The sequence below is a fragment of the Myxine glutinosa genome, chromosome 13 (assembly GCF_964187855.1).
Source record: "Myxine glutinosa chromosome 13, kmMyxGlut1.1, whole genome shotgun sequence".
Classification (NCBI taxonomy): Eukaryota; Metazoa; Chordata; class Myxini; order Myxiniformes; family Myxinidae; genus Myxine; species Myxine glutinosa.
This window is the reverse complement of record NC_136273.1, coordinates 47300800-47323206: the sequence shown is the minus strand read 5'-3', so window position 1 is coordinate 47323206 and position 22407 is coordinate 47300800. Positions and strand designations below refer to the sequence as shown.

The following is a 22407-nucleotide window of genomic DNA, read 5'->3' as shown; positions in this document are numbered from 1 at the left end:
AAGTAATTTCTTGGCTACAGCTTCACTCCTTTACACCCTTTAGACCCTTTCCACCCCTTAACCCCCCTTCACCCTTCTTACCACTTGGACCCCTTGGATCCCTTTAGATTAGACCCTTTACACCCTTTTCGACCCTTTACACCCATTTGACTCCTTTTACTCTTTACACCTCTTGGACCCCTTTGACCCTTTACACCCTTTAGACCCTTTACACCCCATTGGATCCCCTGAGACCCTTTACACCCCTTAGACCCTTTACACCCCTTTGACCCTTTACACCCCTTAGACCCTTTACACCCCTTAGACCCTTTACACCCCTTAGACCCTTTACACCCCTTAGACCCTTTACACCCCTTAGACCCTTTACACTCCTTAGACCCTTTACACCCCTTAGACCCTTTACACCCCTTAGACCCTTTACACCCCTTAGACCCTTTATACCCCTTAGACCCTTTACACCCCTTAGACCCAATAGACCCCTTTCAACCCTTTAGACCTTTTACACCGCTTAGACCCTTTACACCCCTTCGACCTCTTTCGACCATTTACACCCCTTAGACCCTTTACACCCCTTAGACCCTTTACACCCCTTAGACCCTTTATACCCCTTAGACCCTTTACACCCCTTAGACCCAATAGACCCTTTACACCCCTTAGACCCTTTATACCCCTTAGACCCTTTACACCCCTTAGACCCAATAGACCCCTTTCAACCCTTTAGACGCTTTACACCCCTTCGACCTCTTTCGACCATTTACACCCCTTAGACCTTTTACACCCATTAGACCTTTTACACCCCTTAGACCTTTTACACCCCTTAGACCTTTTACACCCCTTTCACCTTTTACACCCCTTTCACCTTTTACACCCCTTAGACCTTTTACACCCATTAGACCTTTTACACCCCTTACACCTTTTACACCCCTTAAACCTTTTACACCCCTTAAACCTTTTACACCCCTTACACCCCTTACACCCCTTACACCCCTTACACCCCTTACACCTTTTACACCCCTTACACCCCTTACACCTTTTACACCCCTTACACCCCTTACACCTTTTACACCCCTTACACCTTTTACACCCCTTACACCTTTTACACCCCTTACACCTTTTACACCCCTTACACCTTTTACACCCCTTACACCTTTTACACCCCTTACACCTTTTACACCCCTTACACCTTTTACACCCCTTACACCTTTTACACCCCTTACACCTTTTACACCCCTTACACCTTTTACACCCCTTACACCTTTTACACCCCTTACACCTTTTACACCCCTTACACCTTTTACATCCCTTACACCTTTTACACCCCTTACACCCCTTACACCTTTTACACCCCTTACACCTTTTACACCCCTTACACCTTTACACCCTTTAGACCCTTTCATACCCATTTCGACCCTTTTGAGACATAAATACCTTCTATGACACTTTTCAGATCTACTGACTTTTTAAGACCTGTTGGACAATTTAAGACCCTTTGGACACTTTTTGACACTTTTGCTCTTTTGTCCTCAGACACCTTTAGACTCCATTTGGCTTTTAAGAGCCTTGATTCTTTAAACACTTTAGCCCCCTTTACAACCCCAAAAACACTTCAGACCCTTTAGAAAAAAAGAAAAAAATTCCCAAAGTTGTTTTTGACGACCTTTTCTGTGCACTATTCGCGCCGCATCACAAGTTGCAACAACGAATCTAAACTGATGTCTCAAAGCAAAACTGATGTTGAAATGTCAAACTGAAAGTAGTTATCGATGGATCATTGAATGGGAAACCAGAATGAAATGCTGTGAGAAATCCCCAATGGAAATTGCTGAAAGCAAAGCTTTGGGGAATATAGAGAGAGGGGGAAGGTCAGAGTTGAAGAAACAATGTGGAGAGGAATATGTGCCTGGAGGTGATCGGTTGGTATCGAAACAACTTTGGTGATCTTCCGTCAGGCGGTAGGCCAACAACATGCCTAAACCTGTTTCTCAGCTGAGCTTTCATAATATCACCTTCACTCCCAAGCAGTACTTCGGAGGTACCAACACGCATGGATTGGAAATCTTAGCTGGTAAAATGGAACGAGGTTGTCGAGGTTGTCGACATATTATGCTCACTGAATATTTACATTTACACTAAAGTCCCATTTCTATCAATACACACTGCAAAGGAAATTGCTCATTTCAGGTGAGACGTCTACGAACTCCCGTCATTGATGGGTACCTTTGCTAGTATGTGTATAACTGTGTGTATATATATTTATACGGTATATATATATATATATCTACGTGCAGTGCAGTACACACACACATACACGTGTTCATGGGTGCTTTCCTGTAGTGTTTTATCTGTATGTATTGTGAACAGGGAGATTTACGTTCCCTTTGAACGTGTAGGTTATTTTTTTTTTGGGCAATAAATTTGGTAAAATGGGTAAATGTTACCGCATGTCGGCTGTTATTGATACTCATAATATCTCTGAGAAATGCAGTATTTGTCACTCTCTTGTTTTTCATCGAGCTCAAGTCGAGTGTATTTTCTTAGGCCCATGGGACTGAAGCAGTGAGAAATGTTGTGGCTCTGGGGTCACAGTATAAATCTAGTGCTATTTAGCCTGCCTTTTCTTTCCAAGAATAAGGTTTGATGGATATTTTGTTCAACCCTCAATTTTTATGATGAAAACCACAAAAACTCTCAGTTTGTTGCCATTGTGATATTTTATCTAAGGAATACTTTGAGGCAGGCCTTCAGAATTTAAGTCCTGCGAACTGGACGGGGACTATATTTTCATATTACAAATGCCGGCTGGACTGTGTATCCTCAAATCGTGCATGTACATGCAGTATGCACTATTTGAGGATACACAGTCTAGCCAGCATTTGTAATGTGAAAATGTAGTCCCCATCCAGTTGGACTAAGTCCTTCCTTAGCATGTCCCAGTTTTTCATAATACAGGGCATTTGATGCACAGTGCAGTGGAGCACAACTCTCCTTTTTGAGACTGCACTGAGGCAATGCATCTTGCACTTTTGGTTGTTATGGAGATGAAGGTTGTTGACATGTTTGGCATCACTGGGCATGAGGATAACTACTCCACTTCCTGTACATCTACCCGAGTCCAAGATCTTTGCTCAGCTTGACTCCTTTGTTCCTTTTATTTTTATTTTTTTGGATACAAGATCGAGACTCATGTAAGAGCTAACACATTAAACACAAAAAACATAAACGGACACATAACAAACTAGAACAACACTCGGTAGAGAGCAAACCTCCGCCTGGTTTGCCATATCACTTAATAGTGAAGAACACTTAAAAATTATACTAGCTGGATCCGGATCCAGATCTTCACCAAAATCGAATCGAATCGTTCTTGTCACACACACAACTTATCCAACAAGTTTCGTCCAAACCCATCCATAACTTTTTGAGATATCGTGCTTTGTATAGTTTTTAGCCCTATCTCCCAACGGTGAAGAATCACTTCAAAAATTCAATAATTCTCATATCCGAATCCATATTCAGATTTTCACCAACATCGAATCGAATCGTCCTTGTCAGACACCCAACCTGTCCACCAAGTTTTGTCCAAATCCATGCACAACTTTTTGAGATATCCTGCAATGTATCGTTTTTAGCGCTATCTCCCAACGGTGAAGAATCACCTAAAAAAAATTCTAGTATCAGGATCCGGATCTTCACCAAAATTTAATCATTTCGTCACATACGCTACATCTCTGTCAAATTTCGTCTGAATCCGTCCACAACTTTTTGAGATATTTTGTTCACAAATGGACAGACAAACAGACAGGGGTGAAAACATAACCTCCATCCACCTTTGGTGCGGAGGTAATAATAAAGGGAGCGGGAGACAAGATGGTGAGAGAGAGGAAAACATACAAGCACAACAACAGGAGAGAACAGGGATGTCGGTAGATATGTGGAGGGGAGAGGGCTTGGGGGGGGCGGGGGGAGGGGGTTACACGGTATGAAACAAATTGACACTACTCGGAATTTCATGAATGAAGTCGGGGATTTAAAGAGGTGGATTGATTTTGGGGTGTATTATTAACGGGGGTGATAAAGATCAAGGTTTTGGATGGAGGAAGATAAGAGATGGTGGTGAACAGATGTTTTGAAGACCTGGAGGAAGGAGTGGGATTGAAGAGAGTGAGGGAGTTTGTTCCAGAGGCGGGAGAAAAGAGGAATGAAACAGTGACGGTGACCAGAGAGTATTGATTTTGGCCGGTTAACCATAAGAGGGTTGCAGGCATATCTTGTGCGACCTGAAGGAATATTTGGGGGACGGAGCACAGAGAGAGCTGGGGGAGCAAGGCCGGAGAGGAGTCGATAGAAGACAGAAAAATGCCGGAGTGCATTTTTTTTTGTCTTTATTCTGCTACTTCTGTGATTGTCCTGTCCTTTCTTATGACTCCAATATGTAAAGTGTTGAAAACAGATTGAGAGAGCCTATGATCATGGAGGTAAGGATAGTGTAGGATGAAGAACATATGCAAACTGCAAGATCTAGGTGCCTGGTAAAAATGTATAATTTTATTTGTCATACCTTTGATCCAATGTACAGTAGCATACTCTGTGATACAGAGTGTTGGCTCTGCCAAAGCACTTTTTGGGCCTGGGTATATGCTGGGTGAATTTCCATCCGTCTCCTAGCAGTAGTTAGGGAAGGAATTTGGAATTTGTTCTGGGTGCTTTCAATAGCTAGCCGCCAACAACTACTCTTCACGATGGATACTGTGGGATCGTTAACGTGGGTGTTGAGAAGGTCTAATTGTCCATATAGTCAGGTTCACTATGTCAATAAATTATATTTCGTTCAAAATCATGGTAGATTAGCAAACCTATACATTTTTGGAAAGGTCATAGCATAAGGAAACTAAAAATCAATGTTTACATTTGGAGAGATACCTGTATGGCGGCCATTTTGGATTTTCAAAATGGCCACTGTAAAATACATATTTTGTTCTATTTCTGCCTCTAATTACCCTAAAAACTTTTTAAAATATACTAAACCTATATTTTCAGGGACAAGGAATCCAATGAAAGTATCAAATTAGTGCTATGGGGAATGGTAAGACACGAATCAAAGGTTTTGAATTGCAAAATACTGTCTTTATATTCGCGATAAGTTGCATAATCAAATACATGTTATCATTTTGTACAGGCAGTTAATAACATCAAAATGTGTCACAATAATTCATATCACCAAACATACACAGGCAGTCGGCAAAATCATATATACACATGCAGTCAGTATAACTTCACATCTACACAGGCAGTCAATGACAAAATATACACAGGCAGTCAATGGCATCAAACATACACGATTACAGAATATGCCATTTAGAGTTCGTCATCACTGTCCTGTGTGTCGTATCAGACAATATAGTCCGCATCGTTTTCACAGTCCGTTCCACACGAGCAAAGGTCGGTCAAATTGATTGGCAAATCGAATTGGTCGAATGGTCGATCGAAGCGATTGGTCGAATGGTCGATTGGTCGAATTGGTCAGAATTGGCAAATGTAAACATTGATTTTCAGATTTTCCATGTAATAACGTTTCCAAAAATGTATAGGTTTGCTAATCTACCATGATTTTGAACGAAAAAACATAGTGAACCTGACTAATATTTGCATAAGTAACATATCTAGTGGCTTATATCTTTTTATGCCTCCACCGACGAAGCATTATGTTTTCAGGTTGTCCGTCCGGCTGTCCGTCCGTCCGTCCGTGATAGGTTTTCGTTTCCGCGATAACTTGAGAACGGCTAAAGGGATCTTCGTCAAACTTGGCACAGGTATGTATAATGAGGTAAAGATGAACTGATTAGATTTAGGGGTCAGGATGGCAAAGGTCAGAGGTCATGTTAGATAAAAAAAATACTTTTACCGCGATAACTTGTGAACCAGTGATGGGATTCTGACCAAATTTGGTGTGATTATATAGCATGATGTAAAGATTAAGTGATTTGATTTTGGGATCAAGAGGTCAAAGTCTGTAATAGGTCTATAACTTGAGAACGGCTGAAGTGTTCTAATTCAAACTTGGTACAGGCTTGTATAATGATGTAAAGATTAAGTGATTAGATTTTGGAGTTAAATGTCAAATCTGTAATAGGTCTATAACTTGAGAACGGCTGAAGTGATCTAATTCAAACTTGCTGCAGGCATGCATAATGATGTAAATATTAACTGATTAGATTTTGGGGGTTAAAGGTCAAATCTGTAATAGGTCTATAACTTGAGAACGGCTGAAGTGATCTAATTCAAACTTGCTGCAGGCATGCATAATGATGTAAATATTAACTGATTAGATTTTGGGGGTTAAAGGTCAAATCTGTAATAGGTCTATAACTTGAGAACGGCTGAAGTGATCTCATTCAAACTTGGTACAGGTATGCATAATGTTGTAAAGATTAACTTATTGGATTTTGGGGTCAAAGGTCAAATCTGTAATAGGTCTATAACTTGAGAACGGCTGAAGTGATCTAATTCAAACTTGGTACAGATATGTAAGATGATGTAAAGATTAACTGATTAGAATTTAGGGTCAATAGGTCAAAGGGCAAAGACTGTAATATGTCTAACTTGAGAATGGCTAAAGGGATCTAATTCAAACTTGGGACAGATATGTATAATGTAAAGATTAACTGATTCGATTTTGGGGGTGCCAAGATGAAAGGCCAAAGGTCAGAGGTCATGGCAGGTAAAAACGTGAGAACTTGTGAACAGCCGAAGGGATTTAAATTTAAACTTGGTGCAGGTATGTATAATGATGTATACATGAACTGATTAAATTTAGGGGTCAATAGGTCAGAGGTCATGTCAGGTAAAAATGTGCTAACTTGGGCACAGCTGAATGGATTTAAATCAAACTTGATACAAGTATTATCATGATGTAATAATGTGGTCAGAGGCATATCAGTCAAAGTGTGCCGTTCTAGTTTACTCATTGATCTGTACAACGACTGCCAGACTTGTCATTCACTCGGTGTTATTTTTATATTTCTAACCTATAGGAGGCCACATCCAAGTTTGCTACCCTTGACAGTCTTGGAAAGGAGAACCCACGGAAAGCACAGAAACGTCTACAGAAGGACACGGTGTGTATGTCTACTAGTTCACGTTGTTTAATTGCACGTTCTAGAACACAGTTCAGATTATCTGTTCGTTTAACATCCCTATTGATGAGCAGTTGTCTGCTGTTTCTCGAAGCATTTTGCCAAGTGTTGCATTTTTGAGAGAAATACATTGTGGCCTGAGTAATTATCCACTTGCCCAGGAGATGTCGCTTTCAAAATATCATTTTTAAATTTTAAGTGGGTAATAGTTATGCAAATTGTTGGTGATTTTATATGTTCTCAGATTCCCTTTGGCTTGTATTTGATTTGATATTGACAAATGTATTATGGTCCTTCTGTTATTATTGTATTTAAATATAGCTATGGGGGTGAAGATGGTGCTTCCTATTCATCAGTTGCTTTTTATTGCCAATCTCAAGTTGCTCTGACGGCAGTGAGTCTGCCACAATGTGCTGGAGACCGGATCAGACAGGGCACCAGATTATCCCTTCCATGTTGGTCATTAGTGAATCAGCTGGGTATTTCTTGACAATCATGGTGTGGTATTTCTGAGCTTAATATTCCAAGTGTGGAATATTAGCCTTTGCTACTGTTGTCTCTGTGATGAAGATTTGAGCCTATAGCATCTTTTGTGGTAGTATTATTGGCTGATGGCAGAGCTGTGCCGCTGAAAAAAAAAAAAAAATCTTACTATAATTCACCAAATGTCAGTCCGTCTGTCTGTCTGTCCGTTCGAAGGTACCGTAAAAGCTGCTGAACTGATCGCAACGATATTTTTGGTGGATAATCCTGGGATCTCCAGGAGTAAAATAGGCTATTTAGTTTTCCCAATTTCAGCTTTCGTCTCCAGCATTCTCAGGTTTGGACTCCCGCATAACATTTGCGTTCGCATAACGTTCATTGTGACGATGTTTTCATTGTGACGATGTTTTCATTGTGACGATGTTTTCATTGTGACGATGTTGTTTTCCCGGGTGCCGCACAAACGGCTGCACCGATCGCTGCACGGATCGAACTCGGTGACCTCGGACAAAGACCTTTTATAAGGACACGGGTTGAATCCCTGCTTGAGAGAATTCCATCCCCCTCCCTGCCATCACGGCCGTCTCTCCAACTGACAATCCCACGAGATATGCGGAAAAGACCACCCAAAACCAATATAAACATCATTAAACATCATTCGTATATAAACATCATTAAAAGTAAATAATGACCTCGGCCAAAGTTCAAACGACATTTAATCTCTACATGAGAGTTCACTGGTAATTCCCTGTTTGTCGTTAAAGGCGGCAAAAAGGGTTGGCGTCAGGAAGGGCATCCGGCCGTAAAACATTGCTTCAAAAAGGGGACCGAAAAACAACAACAACCACGGTTCCCGAAAAAGGCCAACCCCCGCTTTGCGGGGAAAAATGGCCTCTAAAGGTGGTTATGTACATGAGAGAATAATTCCACACAGCGATTTGGGTGGTGAATATGGTAACAGATCGCTGTCTCCATCAATCTTGCCAAGGCCGTAACACTTATCGGCTCAAAATCCTTTTAACTGGTGATTTGGTACACGTATCGGGAGTATATACGACATAGCGATTGTGAATGTGACAGCTCTGAGGCGTCTTTCACTTGGCATCACAGTGACGGCGAGCACCAATATGGCGGCTGTAAGATTAAAATCTGGCTTCAAGCCCCTTCGCCACCCAAAGCCTTCAACCAGACATATTAACACGCTCCTCCCCCTTCAGTCCCGTTCTTCAAAGCAAAGCGGTAAAAATTGTTGTATCGCCATTGTATATGACAAGCAACGGTACCCGCCCTAAGGGCGGGGCTTCAATTAGGAGGGGCGATTTATTTTAACATCCGTTAAATATCACACGCTAATCATCAAAATCGAAACAGTATTTTTAGAATTTCAATTAAAAAAACCACATCACTGTGATTTGATGATTTGCGTGTGATATGATTTAACGGATGTTTATATGAATCGTTTAACTCTGGAGTCCACAAGCCGATTCTATCGGCTTCACGCATGCGGCGAAATGTCTACACGCCAAATTTATCGGCTCTAACCGCATTCAAATTTACTGTGCAATTAAAGGTTATGTAATGGTTTCATAGTAGACTCCAACAACAACAACAACAACCGGCATTTTAAAGGCCATTTCCCCTGTAAGAGTGGGGGGGGGGGGGGGGGGGGGTGGTTAGCGTTGTGGTCCCCATGACAATCTTCTCCATTTTGCCCTATTTTCTGCATCTCCCCTTGTTAACCCCCTTGCCCGCATTTCTTCTTCGACCATCTTTAGCCAAGTCTTTCTCGGTCTTCCCCGTCCTCTACTTCATTTTACATTCATTTCCATCACTCTTCTCAACCATTCACTTTCATCCTTCCTCAACACATGACCAAACCATCTCAAACTGTTTCTCTTCACAGCATCCATCACAGGCTCTATTCCCATCATCTTTCGCAATGCATCATTTGTCTTCCTCTCTCTCAACGATACTCCACACATCCACAGAACCATTCGCATTTCCACCCTTTCCAGCCTTCGGTGCTGCTCTACGTTCATTACCCATGTCTCGCTCCCATAAATCATAACACTTCTCACACATGCAGCATACACCTTTCCCTTCAGCTTCAACGACACTCCCCTCCTCGTCAACACGCCACGCAGTTCCCGAAACTTCATCCATGCACATCTCACTCCAGCAACCGTTGCCGAGTCTGATCCACCTTCTCCATTCAGCATGTCTCCTCGGTAACAAAATGTTTTCACACCTTCCAGCTTCACACCGTCTCTAAGATCCAACTCAACATTTCCTCCATCTGCAGCTCCCTCTGTGCACACCTTATACTTGAATGTAGCTGCCACACTGGTTAATGACCCTCTCAAACCACTACCTTTTTGATGAACCCACTCAGCGCACATTGTACATTGAATGGAGTTCACTCCGCCACCCTTCCTGCACACAGCACATGGCCACTTCCCAGTTCTTTCCACCTCACCACATGCTTTACCACTTGCCATCACCTTCGTTTTTCCGATATTCACCTTCAGACCTTTTGTCTCCATACATTCCTTCCACTTGTTCATCTTCTCCTTCAGTCCATCCATACTTTCTGCAATCAACACCAGATCATCTGCATACAACAACACCCACGGTAAACCCTCCGTTACGTTCCGAGCCAGCACCTCCATCACAGCTACAAATAGTAGTGGACTTAGTACAGACCCCTGATGCACTCCCACCTTCACCTCAAACTCACCACTGTTCCCGTCCTTTGTCCTTACAGCTGTGCGCGCTCTTTTGTACATTGCCATCACTCCTCTGATCAACCATTCCTCCACTCCTAACTTCCTCAATGCCCATGTCACTACTTCACGTGGAACCCTATTGAATGCTTTCTCCAGATCAACAAACCCAAGAAACAACTTCTTCCTCTTCTCCATGTACTTCTCCTGCAACTGCCTCACAATAAAAAGTGCGTCTGTCGTTCCTCTTCCTGGCATAAATCCAAACTGCATTTCGTCAATCTTCACTTTCTTCCTTATCCTCCTCTCCAACACCCTTTCCAATACCTTCATTCCATGCTCCAATAACTTTATCGCTTGATACGAGCCACAGCCCAGAGGGTCATCTTTCCCCTTGTATAGAGGGACAAGGGTACTCGGTTCCCAATCCACTGGAATGCGGCCTTCTTTCACCACCAGATTGCAGATCTCTGTCATTCTCTTCACACCCCAATTTCCCGCTGCCTTCAACATATCTCCCACAACTCCCGTCCGCCCTCCCGCTTTTATACTCTTCATTGCCTTTATCGCTTACTCAACTTCCTTCTCGGTTATCTTCTCTGCCGGTCCTAAAACTGGGTTTCACTCTATGTTGCCATCCCATTCATTCTCTGCATTCAACAGTATTTCCATATAGCTCTTCCATCTTCCTTTAATTCCATCTGGGTCCACAACGATTTGTCCCACTTCATCCTTCAAGCAACTCACCCCCATCACGTCACACCTCTCTTTCGCTATCTGCTTTGCAATCCTGAATACCGCTCTCTGACCCTCTTCCAAATCCAAGCGTTCTCCGAACATTTTCCTACATGCCTCCTGCGCCTTTGCTACCTCTTTCTTTGCAGCCTTCTTGGCTGCCTTATAACTTTCATGCTCTGCCTTTTCTGCCCCCATTCCCTTCGCCTTCTGCCACTCCTTGAACTACTTCCTCTTCTCGTCAATCTTCTTTCCAACTTAATCATCCCACCACCATGTTTCCGAGTGCCTCGGTGGTCCTTTTGAACATCCACATACCTCAACAATGGCTCCCAACAGAGTATCTTTCATTGACATCCAACCACTTTCAAGCTCAACCACATCATCCTCTACCATACTCAGCCTCTCTTTTAATGCCTCCCTCACTGTCACCTCTTTCAACCTCCACACCTTCATTCTCGATTGGTACTTCACCCGCCGAGCTCTCCTCGCACCTTTCACCCTTATGTCGCAGACAACCAAGTGGTGCTGTGAAACAGCCTCCTCCCCCGGGATCACCTTTGTGTTCCGGAGGTGCCCCCTATCTCGCCTATGCACCAGCAGGTCGTCAACGGTTGTCGTCGACCCACCTGACGTGTATGTAACAAGCTTATTAATCTCTTTCTGGAACTGAGTTTTACAAATCAACAAATCAGCTCCATCAGCAAACTCCAAAATCCTTTCACCTTCTCCATTTCCCACACCATATCCGTAACCCCCATGAACTCCCTCAAAACCATCCGTACTCCTTCCCACATGTCCATTTAGGTCTCCTCCTACCACAACAACTTCCTCATCTTTCACGTTTTCCATCAGCTTCTCTATTGCACATCAGAACTTGTCCTTCTCTTCATCCCTCCAACCAACCTGCGGAGCATATCCCAAGATGACGTTCACCAAGAGCTTTCCAATCATCATTTTCACCATCATCAACCTTTCACTCACTCTAGTCACACTCACCACACTGTCTACAAACTCCTCAGAAAACAGGACACCAACACCATTCACGCCTTCTGGGCACCCTTGCCACACAAACTTCTATTTCTGTCCATGCCTCCTCTTCACCATTCTCACACCACTTCCCTTCCATCTCGTCTCCTGCACACAACATATGTCCACTCTTCTTCTGACCAATACTTCCACCTTTTCTCCTGATCTCCCTGTCATTGTCCCTACATTCCATGTCCCATTCCATGTCCCGTGGCTACATTCCTTGTCCACGTCAGGCATCAGACGTTTCGTCATCATAAATGGAGTGATTTCCACCCTTGCTTCGATCGGGTTCCCCACCTTGAGTTTTGACGAGAGGGAGTGGGGTCACCCACGGGGTACTTCGGGCTGTACCCTGCCCATATGTAGTTGTAATTGTCATGGTTCTCTTTTTGAGGCAATGTTTTTATGGCCAGATGCCCTTCCTGACGCCAACCCTCTTAGTCGCCTTCTACGACACGCGGGGATACGTTGTACCTGACGAGGTACTGACAGTACTTGAGGGTTTGAGGTACTGACAAACTTCCTTTTTGAAAAGGGGCAGGTCGTAACTGTTTGGAATGATACGAGAAGGTAAATAATTCCAGAGCTTAGCGGTGAAGGGGGATGAAAAAGATAGTGGCCCACCCTTGAGTTGCCAACGGCCACACAACAATTATGTGATGTTGTGGCTTGCCATGTATTTCGTGGTCGAGCTAATGGCAGAGGTATATAAGCAGCCATCTCTCGGGAGCAGAAACTGAAGTAATATCTTATAGAAAAGGGAAAGAGAGCCAATGTTACGGCACAATTCAAACAAGTTGGGTGTTGAGGTCAGATTGGGAGTGTTGATGAAAGGCTAACACTTGAAATTTCACTTATCTAGTAGAATGTAGATGAACTTTCACTTTTTTGCAGGCCCACGGCGTGGTGCAGGGTACTGTACCTTACCTTGGCACCTTCCTTACAGACCTTACGATGCTTGACACTGCTCTACCCAACTATGTTGAGGTAAGCAGCCTCTTGCATGATTTCATCATTGTATTGCTCGAAGATGGCATGGTTCCTTTGTAATTGGCACATTTGAATCTGGACGAGAAGGTTGCTTTGAAAGTGGCAAACATGATACGTCTAGATTCTAACCAGGAGTCTTTGCTTCTGAGGCTCAATGCCAAATATTGCAGAAATACTGTACTGGAGATGTCCTGGAAATGGAAGTGTTTCTTTCTGTTTAAGATTGTACCATGAATGGTGTTTTATTTCCCTTTCAGAATGGGTTGATAAACTTTGAAAAGCGGAGACGGGTAAGTTTGTTATGTGATACTTTAGCGCTTGACAAAGTAAAGTAATAAGCGACCGTTTTGATTCTGAAAATTGTTTTGATTCTTACCGTTGCTTTTTGTAATCTCTTGATCGTTTCAATGAATCTTGATTAAAACTTCCAATGTGTGCACTAAACTGCAATGTTTAGCTCCATATTGTAAATGATTACGTCCCAAATGGCATGTGCAGCTGACTGCATCCAGAGGGCGTTATGGGCCCGTCTTTGGCGAATGAAAACATCTGGTACCAGATCCTGTAACTGTGAACCTTTAGGCTGTAAGAACAAGCCAGCAGCTTTGTAAGCCTCTTTTGGACACCAGGACCGGTTGCCTTGGGCTTTGTGTGTTCTGGTGCCATGATTTGACCTCTAAGAAACCCATCCTGAGTTGGCCTCCTAAAATTTCGTTTGACTCAAGTCCATCCATAACCGTACCTTCAGATTACGATGTTAATCTTATTCCAAACGTGCAATCTGCAGAGCCCCGGAGTATGAAGTGTGAAAATATCCAAGGCATGGGATCACGAGCTTTCTTTGGCTCTGATGCGTTTGTACTGAGCGTAGATCCAAGAATGTGCTGCTCGGCCCACGGACAAAACTTGGTTTTTATCACTCGGAGCAACGGTTTGGTATGGGAGGTTTGAGGCTGAGATTTCTCTGGCTTTGTTTTCGGCCAAGCAGCTGGTTTGTTGCCACCTGTCTGTCAAGCTAGTGTCATACTATAAGAGCAACGCCCTGTTGGGATGGGAAAGCATCAAGTAACGAAAAGTCTTCCTCCTTCTCGACTTGTCAAATTAAATCAATAACCGTTTTTGTGTGTACTTTTGATGGTTTCTGCTTGAATATAATGTTTTCATGTCTTAGGCGTCTTTTTGGAGCAGTTACGCCTGTACGACATAAGCTTACGACACGAGTAATTTCACCTCTTACTTTCTCTGCAATTGACACTTGCTGAATTATCGCTCAGCCTTTAGGCCGCTCTGGATCTTGTTCTCACGACCTTTTGTTATTGTGATTTATTTTTCCCTGTGGTTGAAGATAAATGTTATTTGTATTCTTTGCGATTCAGCTGGTAACTCCACAGACCTGACAGCAGCACGTAAACCAGAGACTGGTGGAATGTGCTATAAATATTATATCGTATGCTATTGGTGAAAAATCAAATTGCATTGACCAAATTGGTTTTGCATGTACTTGGTTTCATGTTTTTTTTTTGTCTTGCATAAATATAGTGAAGTTAAAAATATGTCGACTCTAAACTTTATTCGGGCCCCCACACATTTATTTATAATACATTATTGCATTTTTTTTATTGCGAAATAGACCGATCATGCGATCTGTCGGGTGACACTACTCGGTCAGTCATTGCTGTTTTTGTGATAGAAAACCGGCAGACATGAGATGGACAGAAAACAGGTGGAGATGGAAAGTGGTCAACATCGGGCTATAAAAGAGATGAACAAGCTTACCTTGATTCCTACCTATCAGTGCTCCAGTGATTAGTGGATTCTACTTTTTCTACGTTTAAATTGGGTATTGTGAATACTCCCACCCTTACCCTCCCCCTAACTCCTCATCAATAACATGATATCAACTGAAGATGTTTAGAAGTATCATATGAATTGTAAACTTGGAAAAACATTATTAATTTGTCATATATATATATATATATATATATATATATATATATATATATATATATATATATATATTGTTGCGGATATGAGGACTGTATTTTTTTGATTGTGTTGTATTGTGGTAAATTGGTGATGAATATTGCTTGAGTCTGCGCCTCCTGCCTCCGGAGCTGTGTAAAGGTCAAAAGGGCGTCCCATAATTAGTCCACAAGCATACACGTCAGCCAATAATAGAATACCCCTGTTCGATAGTTATATCTTATCCTGTTTTTTAGGGTAAGGCTGTGTCTCCCATTAATTGAAATACTCCATTGCACCAGTGAAAGAGATAGATTCCCTTCATTCCCATTCCCAAAACCTCCATTCCCCCTTTTTGTCGATTGGCAATTACCTCCCCTCCAATAACCGCCATTGACCACGAGGCAGGGTCGGAGAAGAAAGGCGTGTCTCCACCTCGTCATAGAGGGGAGGAGTGAGCCAGCCCCACTCGACCAACCATGAGCCAGGGGTTTGGCTAGGGAGGGTGGAGGAAGAGCTATCGGGGAGGTTCGCAAAGGTTGAGGGGCGGGGCCGATATAACCCGCAGCGCGACGCTCCCCAAGGAGTCGAGCTTTGAAGAAGAAAGAGATGAGTACTGAGCATTGAGATGAGAAGAGGCTGCGCTTTTAGAGAGAGGCGCTGAGAGGAGGGAATGAGCAGGCGTGACCGCAGCTAAAATCCGCAGCGCGACGCTCCCAAAAGAGAAGCTGAGACGAGCTTTGGCAGAGATGAGCTTTTACCGGGAGAGAAAAGGGAGCCCAAGCCGTTGAGAAGAGAGAGGGTCCAAGAAGCAGAGCTGAGTTGTGTGGTTTTGGTCGTCAGTGGTTGCGTTGTGGTGGTCAGTGGTTGCGTTAGTTGCGTTGAGTTGTCGGTGGTGAGGAGTGATTGGACCAAGAGAACATAGAGAACATCCAAGGAGAGGACATCCCAGAAAGCACAAAGCCTGCTGTAATCCTGGAATAGCACGCGACGTCCACAGCAGCAGCAGCAGCGGCGGCCACAGCAGCAACCACACTCAACAGCCGCTTGGGGCCTGGACGGCGGTTTTGAGCAGGGCCGCGAAGGAACGGCGGCTGCTAAATGCGCCGATCGTGCTGCACAATACAACTCCTAGCCATCCTCTCCTTCCAGCCAATTCCTGTCATCATTCCCCGCGTGAGTCTGTCTTTTGTTTGTTCTGTCCCTGGGTTAATTAAGACTGTAGGTAAGCTAGCGTTGCACTGTGTATCTAATCTCGTCTGTAAATAAACGTGACTGCTTTCTTTTTGCTTGTGTGTATAATAAATCCAATTACTCTTCTGTACGTCTTCTCGTCTTATTCCTTTTCCTCTTTGCATTCGGTCGTTTTAGAGTTTTCCAGATTGGGCAGCTGCGGTGCGATACGGCCAAAGTTTGGGGTGAATCGGGTGAGTTGGGGAAGAATCGGGGGAACTGTTAGGTCGCGGTAATACACCACCGCTCGGTCAAAAATAACATCTTGTCCGCGACCCGTAACAATTGGTGTCGAGGAGTGAGATTCGAGGCCCGAACCAAATTAAAAAAAAAAAACATCTAGGAAAAAATTTGGTCAAAATTATAAAGTACCGAAATTTGATTTTGTTTTAAAGAAAAACCCGAATTTTGAAATCGCGCCATGGCTGGTCAAGGCGATCGAATGCCGGTGGGTGAGCTAGAGGAGGGGTTAGGAGTAACCCAGGATCAGAGGGACGAAGTAGAGGAGAACATTGGCAATATGGTTGAGGGGGTATCAGACGCACAAAATGGCGCTCTCGCGCACGAGGTTTCAGGCGCGCAAAAAGGCGCCTCGCACGTGCGCGCAGTAGCCGAGCCCGCTGTATCAGCGGGCTTTAACATGCAGCCGATTGACATGCAGGCCCTCATTGCGCAGCTACAGGCAGCTGTACAGATGAGTATGGGAGACCAAATTAGAGGTTTGAAAAACAGTATGGGGGTAATGAGGGACGAATTGAGGGCTGATAGTGAGTGAATGAGGGACGAATTGAGGGCTGATAGTGAGCGAATGAGGGACGAAGCGAGGGCTCAGAGTGAGCAATTGGGGGTAATGAGGGACGAAGCGAGGGGTACTGGTGAGGGGTTAGACAAGAAATTTGAGAAGTTAGACAATAATTTTGAGGGGTTAGACAAGAAATTTGGGAAGTTAGACAATAATTTTGAGGGGTTAGACAACGGGATAAAAGAGGTGAAAATGGGTTAATGGGGTTAGAAAATAGGATGGAAGACAAATTGCGGGAAATAGGGGAACAATCTGCCAGGGAAATCTCAGAGGGATGAATTGGGACAGATGAGGGTGGCATCTACAAAAGAGATGGAGGAGATGAAAGAGGGGATACGACGAGGTGTAAGTGAGGAGGTTTCGGGGCTACGCGAGGAGGTAAAGCGAGGTGAGAAGCGTATGGAGAAAGAGGTGAGAAATGGGACGGCTAGGTTACAGGGGGGCATAGAGGGTCTGACGGAGGAGGTGGAACAGCTGACGGAGGGACAGACGGAGTTAGTGGAGCAGGTTCAAAGGAACACTGCAGTACTCGGAGGGTTAAAGGCGACACAAAAAGAAATTAAAAACGAATTAATAGCGACACAGAGGCAATGTCAGATGGTACGTGAGGGACTGACAATGAGGGTGGACGAGGTGACAGAGATAATGGAGACAAAGGACCGGCAGGTGAGGATGCACATAGAGACGGTCACGGTAGCCTTAGAGGACGAACTTGAGGAGACGCACCGAGAAATAAAAGAGGTGAAGCAAAAATTAGAGGAAGTGGAAGAAGAGGTGAGTGAAATTAAGAAGAGACGGACAGAAACTAAGAGAGAAATAAGGGAGGAGGTAATGGAATATGTACAAGGTCGGTGCTCAACTCATGATGTGCTGCTCACTAACCAAATAAAGAGTTTGCAGGTGGCAAAAGAGGTGCGGAGACGAGGTGCCAAGGTGAGTGGCGAAATATTCGGCAATGTATATGATGTGAGGAAAGCTTCAGTCGGCTTGGGGGTTGATTTAGACCCGGGTGTTCGTGAGAGGCCGTTGGTGAAGTGTGTGACAGGTCAGGTGTGCGAAAAAAGAGGTGTGCGAGAATGTCCGACCATGGGGTGTGTGAGGAAAAAGTGCGCGCCGACCAGTGAGTGTGCTGTCGAGAGTGAGTCAGTCGTAGCGCGTGTGCGAGGGGGTACATGGAAGCGCGGTGTGGTGAGTGTTACGGAGTAAGTAACGAGAGAGTGTACACCTGTGGTGAGTGTTACAGAGGAAGTAACAAGAGAGTGTACACCTGTGGTGAGTGTTACAGAGGAAGTAACGAGAGAGTGTACACCTGTGGTGAGTGTTACAGAGGATGTAACGAGGAAGTGTACGCCTGTGGTGAGTGTTACAGAGGGTGTAACGGGAGAGTGTGCGCAAGAGTGTGCGCGAGAAAGGTGTGTAACGGACAGGTGCATGGGGAAAGAGTGCGCTGTCAAGAGTAAGGGGGAATGCACGCCTGTGGTGAGTGTTACAGAGGGTGTTACGGGAGAGTGTGCGCAAGAGTGTGCGCGAGAAAGGTGTGTAACGGACAGGTGCATGAGGAAAGAGTGCGCTGTCGAGAGTAAGGGTGAGTGCGCTGTCAAGAATGGAGGTGAAAGTAGTGAGAGTGACACGGAGCGTGAGTTGGTTGTGACAGGTGAGCGAGGATGTACACCTGGAATGGAAGGATGCACACCTGGAATGGTAGAGCGTGTGTGGGAATGCACACTTGAGTTGGTCGTGAGGCACGTGTACGTGGTTGGGTGTGCGAGTGAAAGCACACCTGTGATGGTCACAGAGGAGGTGACCGAGGAAGGGGCGCGAAGAGGTGTGTTGGTGAGGTGTGCGAGCGACGAATGTGTGCCAAGGTGTTCGGTGGTCAGGTGTGTGACCAAGTCGGTGAGCAGAATGAGTGTACCGAGGTGTGTAAGGAAAGGTACGAGGAGCATGGGAACAGCTGGAGGTAGTAGCAAGAAAGGGGTAGCGTATGCGTGTAAGCATGCAGGTGAGGCATCGACGGTAACCGGGTTAGCGGTTAGAACGACTTTTAGCCGAATCGGGCCCTCGGTGCGTGCCGGGCTTCGCGTGCCGCGAGAACCAGCGGGGATCCGAGCCACGGCGGGTTCGAAAGGACCGCCGTACGCGATCCACGCTGGGCCTCGCTTGGAACGGCCGCGTCCGTGCTCCACTAGGCGGAGCGGGCAGCTCGATAGGAAGGGTCGTCATGGCGACCACTTTTTGTTGAGACGTGCCGGCAGGTCGAGATCGGGACATTGGATGGCTCCACGCCGAGGTGGTGCGTGGGATCTCGGCCCGGGTAAGCCCCCGTCCCTGCCCCGAATGCGGGACGTATCCAGCCGCTGGCACAAAACAACCCGCATTCATTGCTCGGCTGTACGAAGCCGAGCTTTAGAAGGGAATTGGCGCACCGAGAGGATCTAATAAGTAGACGGGTGATGAGGATAGTGTTTTGGCCCCGAAATTAGAAAAAAAAGCAAAATTTGATGATTGGTACGGTGATTGGCAGTTGATTGGCTGAAATTTGGTGTGCCAAATTGATAGTGGGACCTCCCCGATGTGGTGGGATGGGCAGTCCACCATCCCCCCACAGAAGGGGGAGGCAAAGGAGCACTAGTTTATGGGGTTTATGGCAGTGAAAACTAGCCCGGGTGGGTTAGGATATTGTGTGTAGGGATCTAGCGAAGATGACATTAGGTAACGTTAAGATTAGTTAGTGACAATGACACCTGTAGTGGGGACGCAGGTAGAGTAGAGTGGATGATAATGACGTGGGAGCGCAATAGTTTAAAGGGGCGACTGGGAAGCGCAAGTTTCAGAGGGGAGTAGTTAGATGAGATGATGCCGTGTGTGTGAGGATTGAACAGGTGTGATTGCACAGGTGTGCAACTGAACAGGTGTATGGAGCAGTGTTTGAGTGATGGTAATGGTGAGGTGTGTTGTGTTGACCAACTGGTCCAGGAAGGAAGGAGGGTGCAGGTGGCACCAGGTGTGAGTGCACAGGTGTGCACCAACAGGTGTGTGGAATACATGGAGTGTGGAATATATGGGGTATTGGAATGGATGGTCGTGGAGTGAGTATGGTGGAAACGATGGAGTGGAGTGGATGGTGCGAAGGTGTGAATGGGGGAAGGATGGACCCCCATCACGAATACCCGGGGCGGGTAGTGTAAGTGTTAGGTAGAGGGTACAGGTAAATTGTGGTTGGATATTGGCATCTGTGGTGCGGGTGGAAGAATGATGATTGGATGGGTGCATTAGTGTTGTGGAAATGGCTGGGCGTGTAGCCTGTTAGTGTGTGTAGTTGGTTTGGGCACTCCACCACTGTAAGGATGTCGGCTAGGTGAGGCCGCAGGTGGGCTCTGGGAGCCGGTAGTAGTTGTTGTGGATGGGGCCCGAGGATCCGGAGGACGGACCCGGGTAGCCCAGTGCCAGAGGGCACCGAGTGGGGTGACAGAGCCAGGAGGGGCCTTCCCCAGCTAGATAGGTTAGGGTGAGGAGCTAGGTAAGCTCGGGTGGCAACTGCAGTGGTGGAGGTGTGCAGGTGGGTAGACCTGCTGGGAGAGCTACACGTCGCAGCCCAGAAATTGTGCGAGGGCACCAGGAAATGAATCGGGGGAGTGAAACCCCAAATTGAGAAGCACCACAGTTTGGTCAATGGGAATTGGTTTTTATAACCCATAGTGTAAGTTGGCCAATGGATTGGCAGGGAAAGACCCCGGGTAGTGTAAAGTGTGTTAAAATCATTTAGAGGATAGTTAGGATGAAGGATCTCCTCGCACCATCTGCATCCACTCACCTGAGGTGACAGGTACTCTACACCATGCCATGTTTTGATTTTTTTTTTATGATGCAAATGTTTGGATTGTGAGACGCATCATGACGTGGGTGTGACATTGTGCGTAATTCCATCTCTCCCTCCTTATGAGGATTGATGACGAATTGGGTGATGGCAAATTTTGGATAGTGGGGGAGTGAAGACGAATTTGGTATAAGGGAAATAAGGGGAAGACGTGACGGTAGCGACGGATTGGTAATGTGTAGATTTTTGTACATATGGGGTAAGGGCAAGGGTAGTGTAGGTGACAGGGGGGTGACGTACGGTAGGGACGAGCTTTCTCATTTCGCTCTCCGTGCGCATTTCGCCTTGCATTGCCTTATTGACGTGTACCCTTGTGACCTTACCCCTCGCTCATTTCTCTTGTCCCCCTTTTGTCTCCCACATGACCTGTGCGCCATGGGGCGCCGAGGGGAGCGTGCGTGAGTCGGCCATTGTGCGCCCGGAACTCTCAGAACCAGCTGTCTGCATCGATGCACCACATTATGGACCACATGTCTGTGGCCGAGCACCACTTATGGACCCCATGGGTTGGGGCATGGCCCCTCTGCTGGAACCGGCCATGAGGGCCCGAAATCTTGCTGGCGGACCTTGGCCACAGGGCACCGATGCCCCACAGGTGAACCACACGTAGTCGGCCCTGTGGGCCATAAATAAAGAAAATAAAATGGACACGTTGGGCACACTTTATTGCAAATAGGCCGCCAGTAAGAAAATGAAAGAAAGACAACATCTGGAAGAACAAATAATAATAACCAGCAGAGGGAGCCGAAGAGCAAGAGATCACCTGCAGGGTTAGGGGTTGTTGATTTATTTTTTATTGTTGAACATTCTTGAACAATGGTGACTGCACCGATTGGTGCTTGGGTGTGTATTGGTGCGTTTTTGGGTGCTTTCATGGTGCATTGATGCAGAGCAGACTGTCTCCCCCCCCAGAAAGAACAATCACAGGTCCTGGGTTAGTCTTGTAAATAAAAGCAGAGTCATTGTAAATAATGCTCCCCACCGTCAGTGTATAGTTTGAAGACCATTCCGCAATTCGGTTAACTGTGGGCGTAAGTCTGTTAGGCAGGGTGCAATGGAGCAGCGGGACACATTTATTTATGTTTTAAAACTGTCGCACTCAGGGTCAGGTTAAAAGTAGAGGGAACTACACCTACGTGTCACACTAAATAAAAGTTGTAGGCCCGGGACGTGCCTAAGAGGAGGAGGGTGCAGTGTTGCGGATATGAGGACTGTATTTTTTTGATTGTGTTGTATTGTGGTAAATTGGTGATGAATATTGCTTGAGTCTGCGCCTCCTGCCTCCGGAGCTGTGTAAAGGTCAAAAGGGCGTCCCATAATTAGTCCACAAGCATACACGTCAGCCAATAATAGAATACCCCTGTTCGATAGTTATATCTTATCCTGTTTTTTAGGGTAAGGCTGTGTCTCCCATTAATTGAAATACTCCATTGCACC

General features: G+C 45.4%; 1 protein-coding gene across 6 annotated transcripts in view; it reads left to right on the top strand.

Moving 5' to 3' along the window:
• Nucleotides 1–22407, top strand: part of RGL1 (ral guanine nucleotide dissociation stimulator like 1) — a 117180-nt gene that overhangs the window by 40447 nt on the left and 54326 nt on the right. For all 6 annotated transcript variants that reach the window (XM_068134372.2, XM_068134366.2, XM_068134374.2 and 3 more), the window contains 3 exons: nt 7032–7115; nt 13001–13093; nt 13354–13386. In XM_068134372.2, the coding sequence (XP_067990473.2) occupies nt 7032–7115; nt 13001–13093; nt 13354–13386 (210 nt within the window). The remainder of the gene's footprint in view (nt 1–7031; nt 7116–13000; nt 13094–13353; nt 13387–22407) is intronic.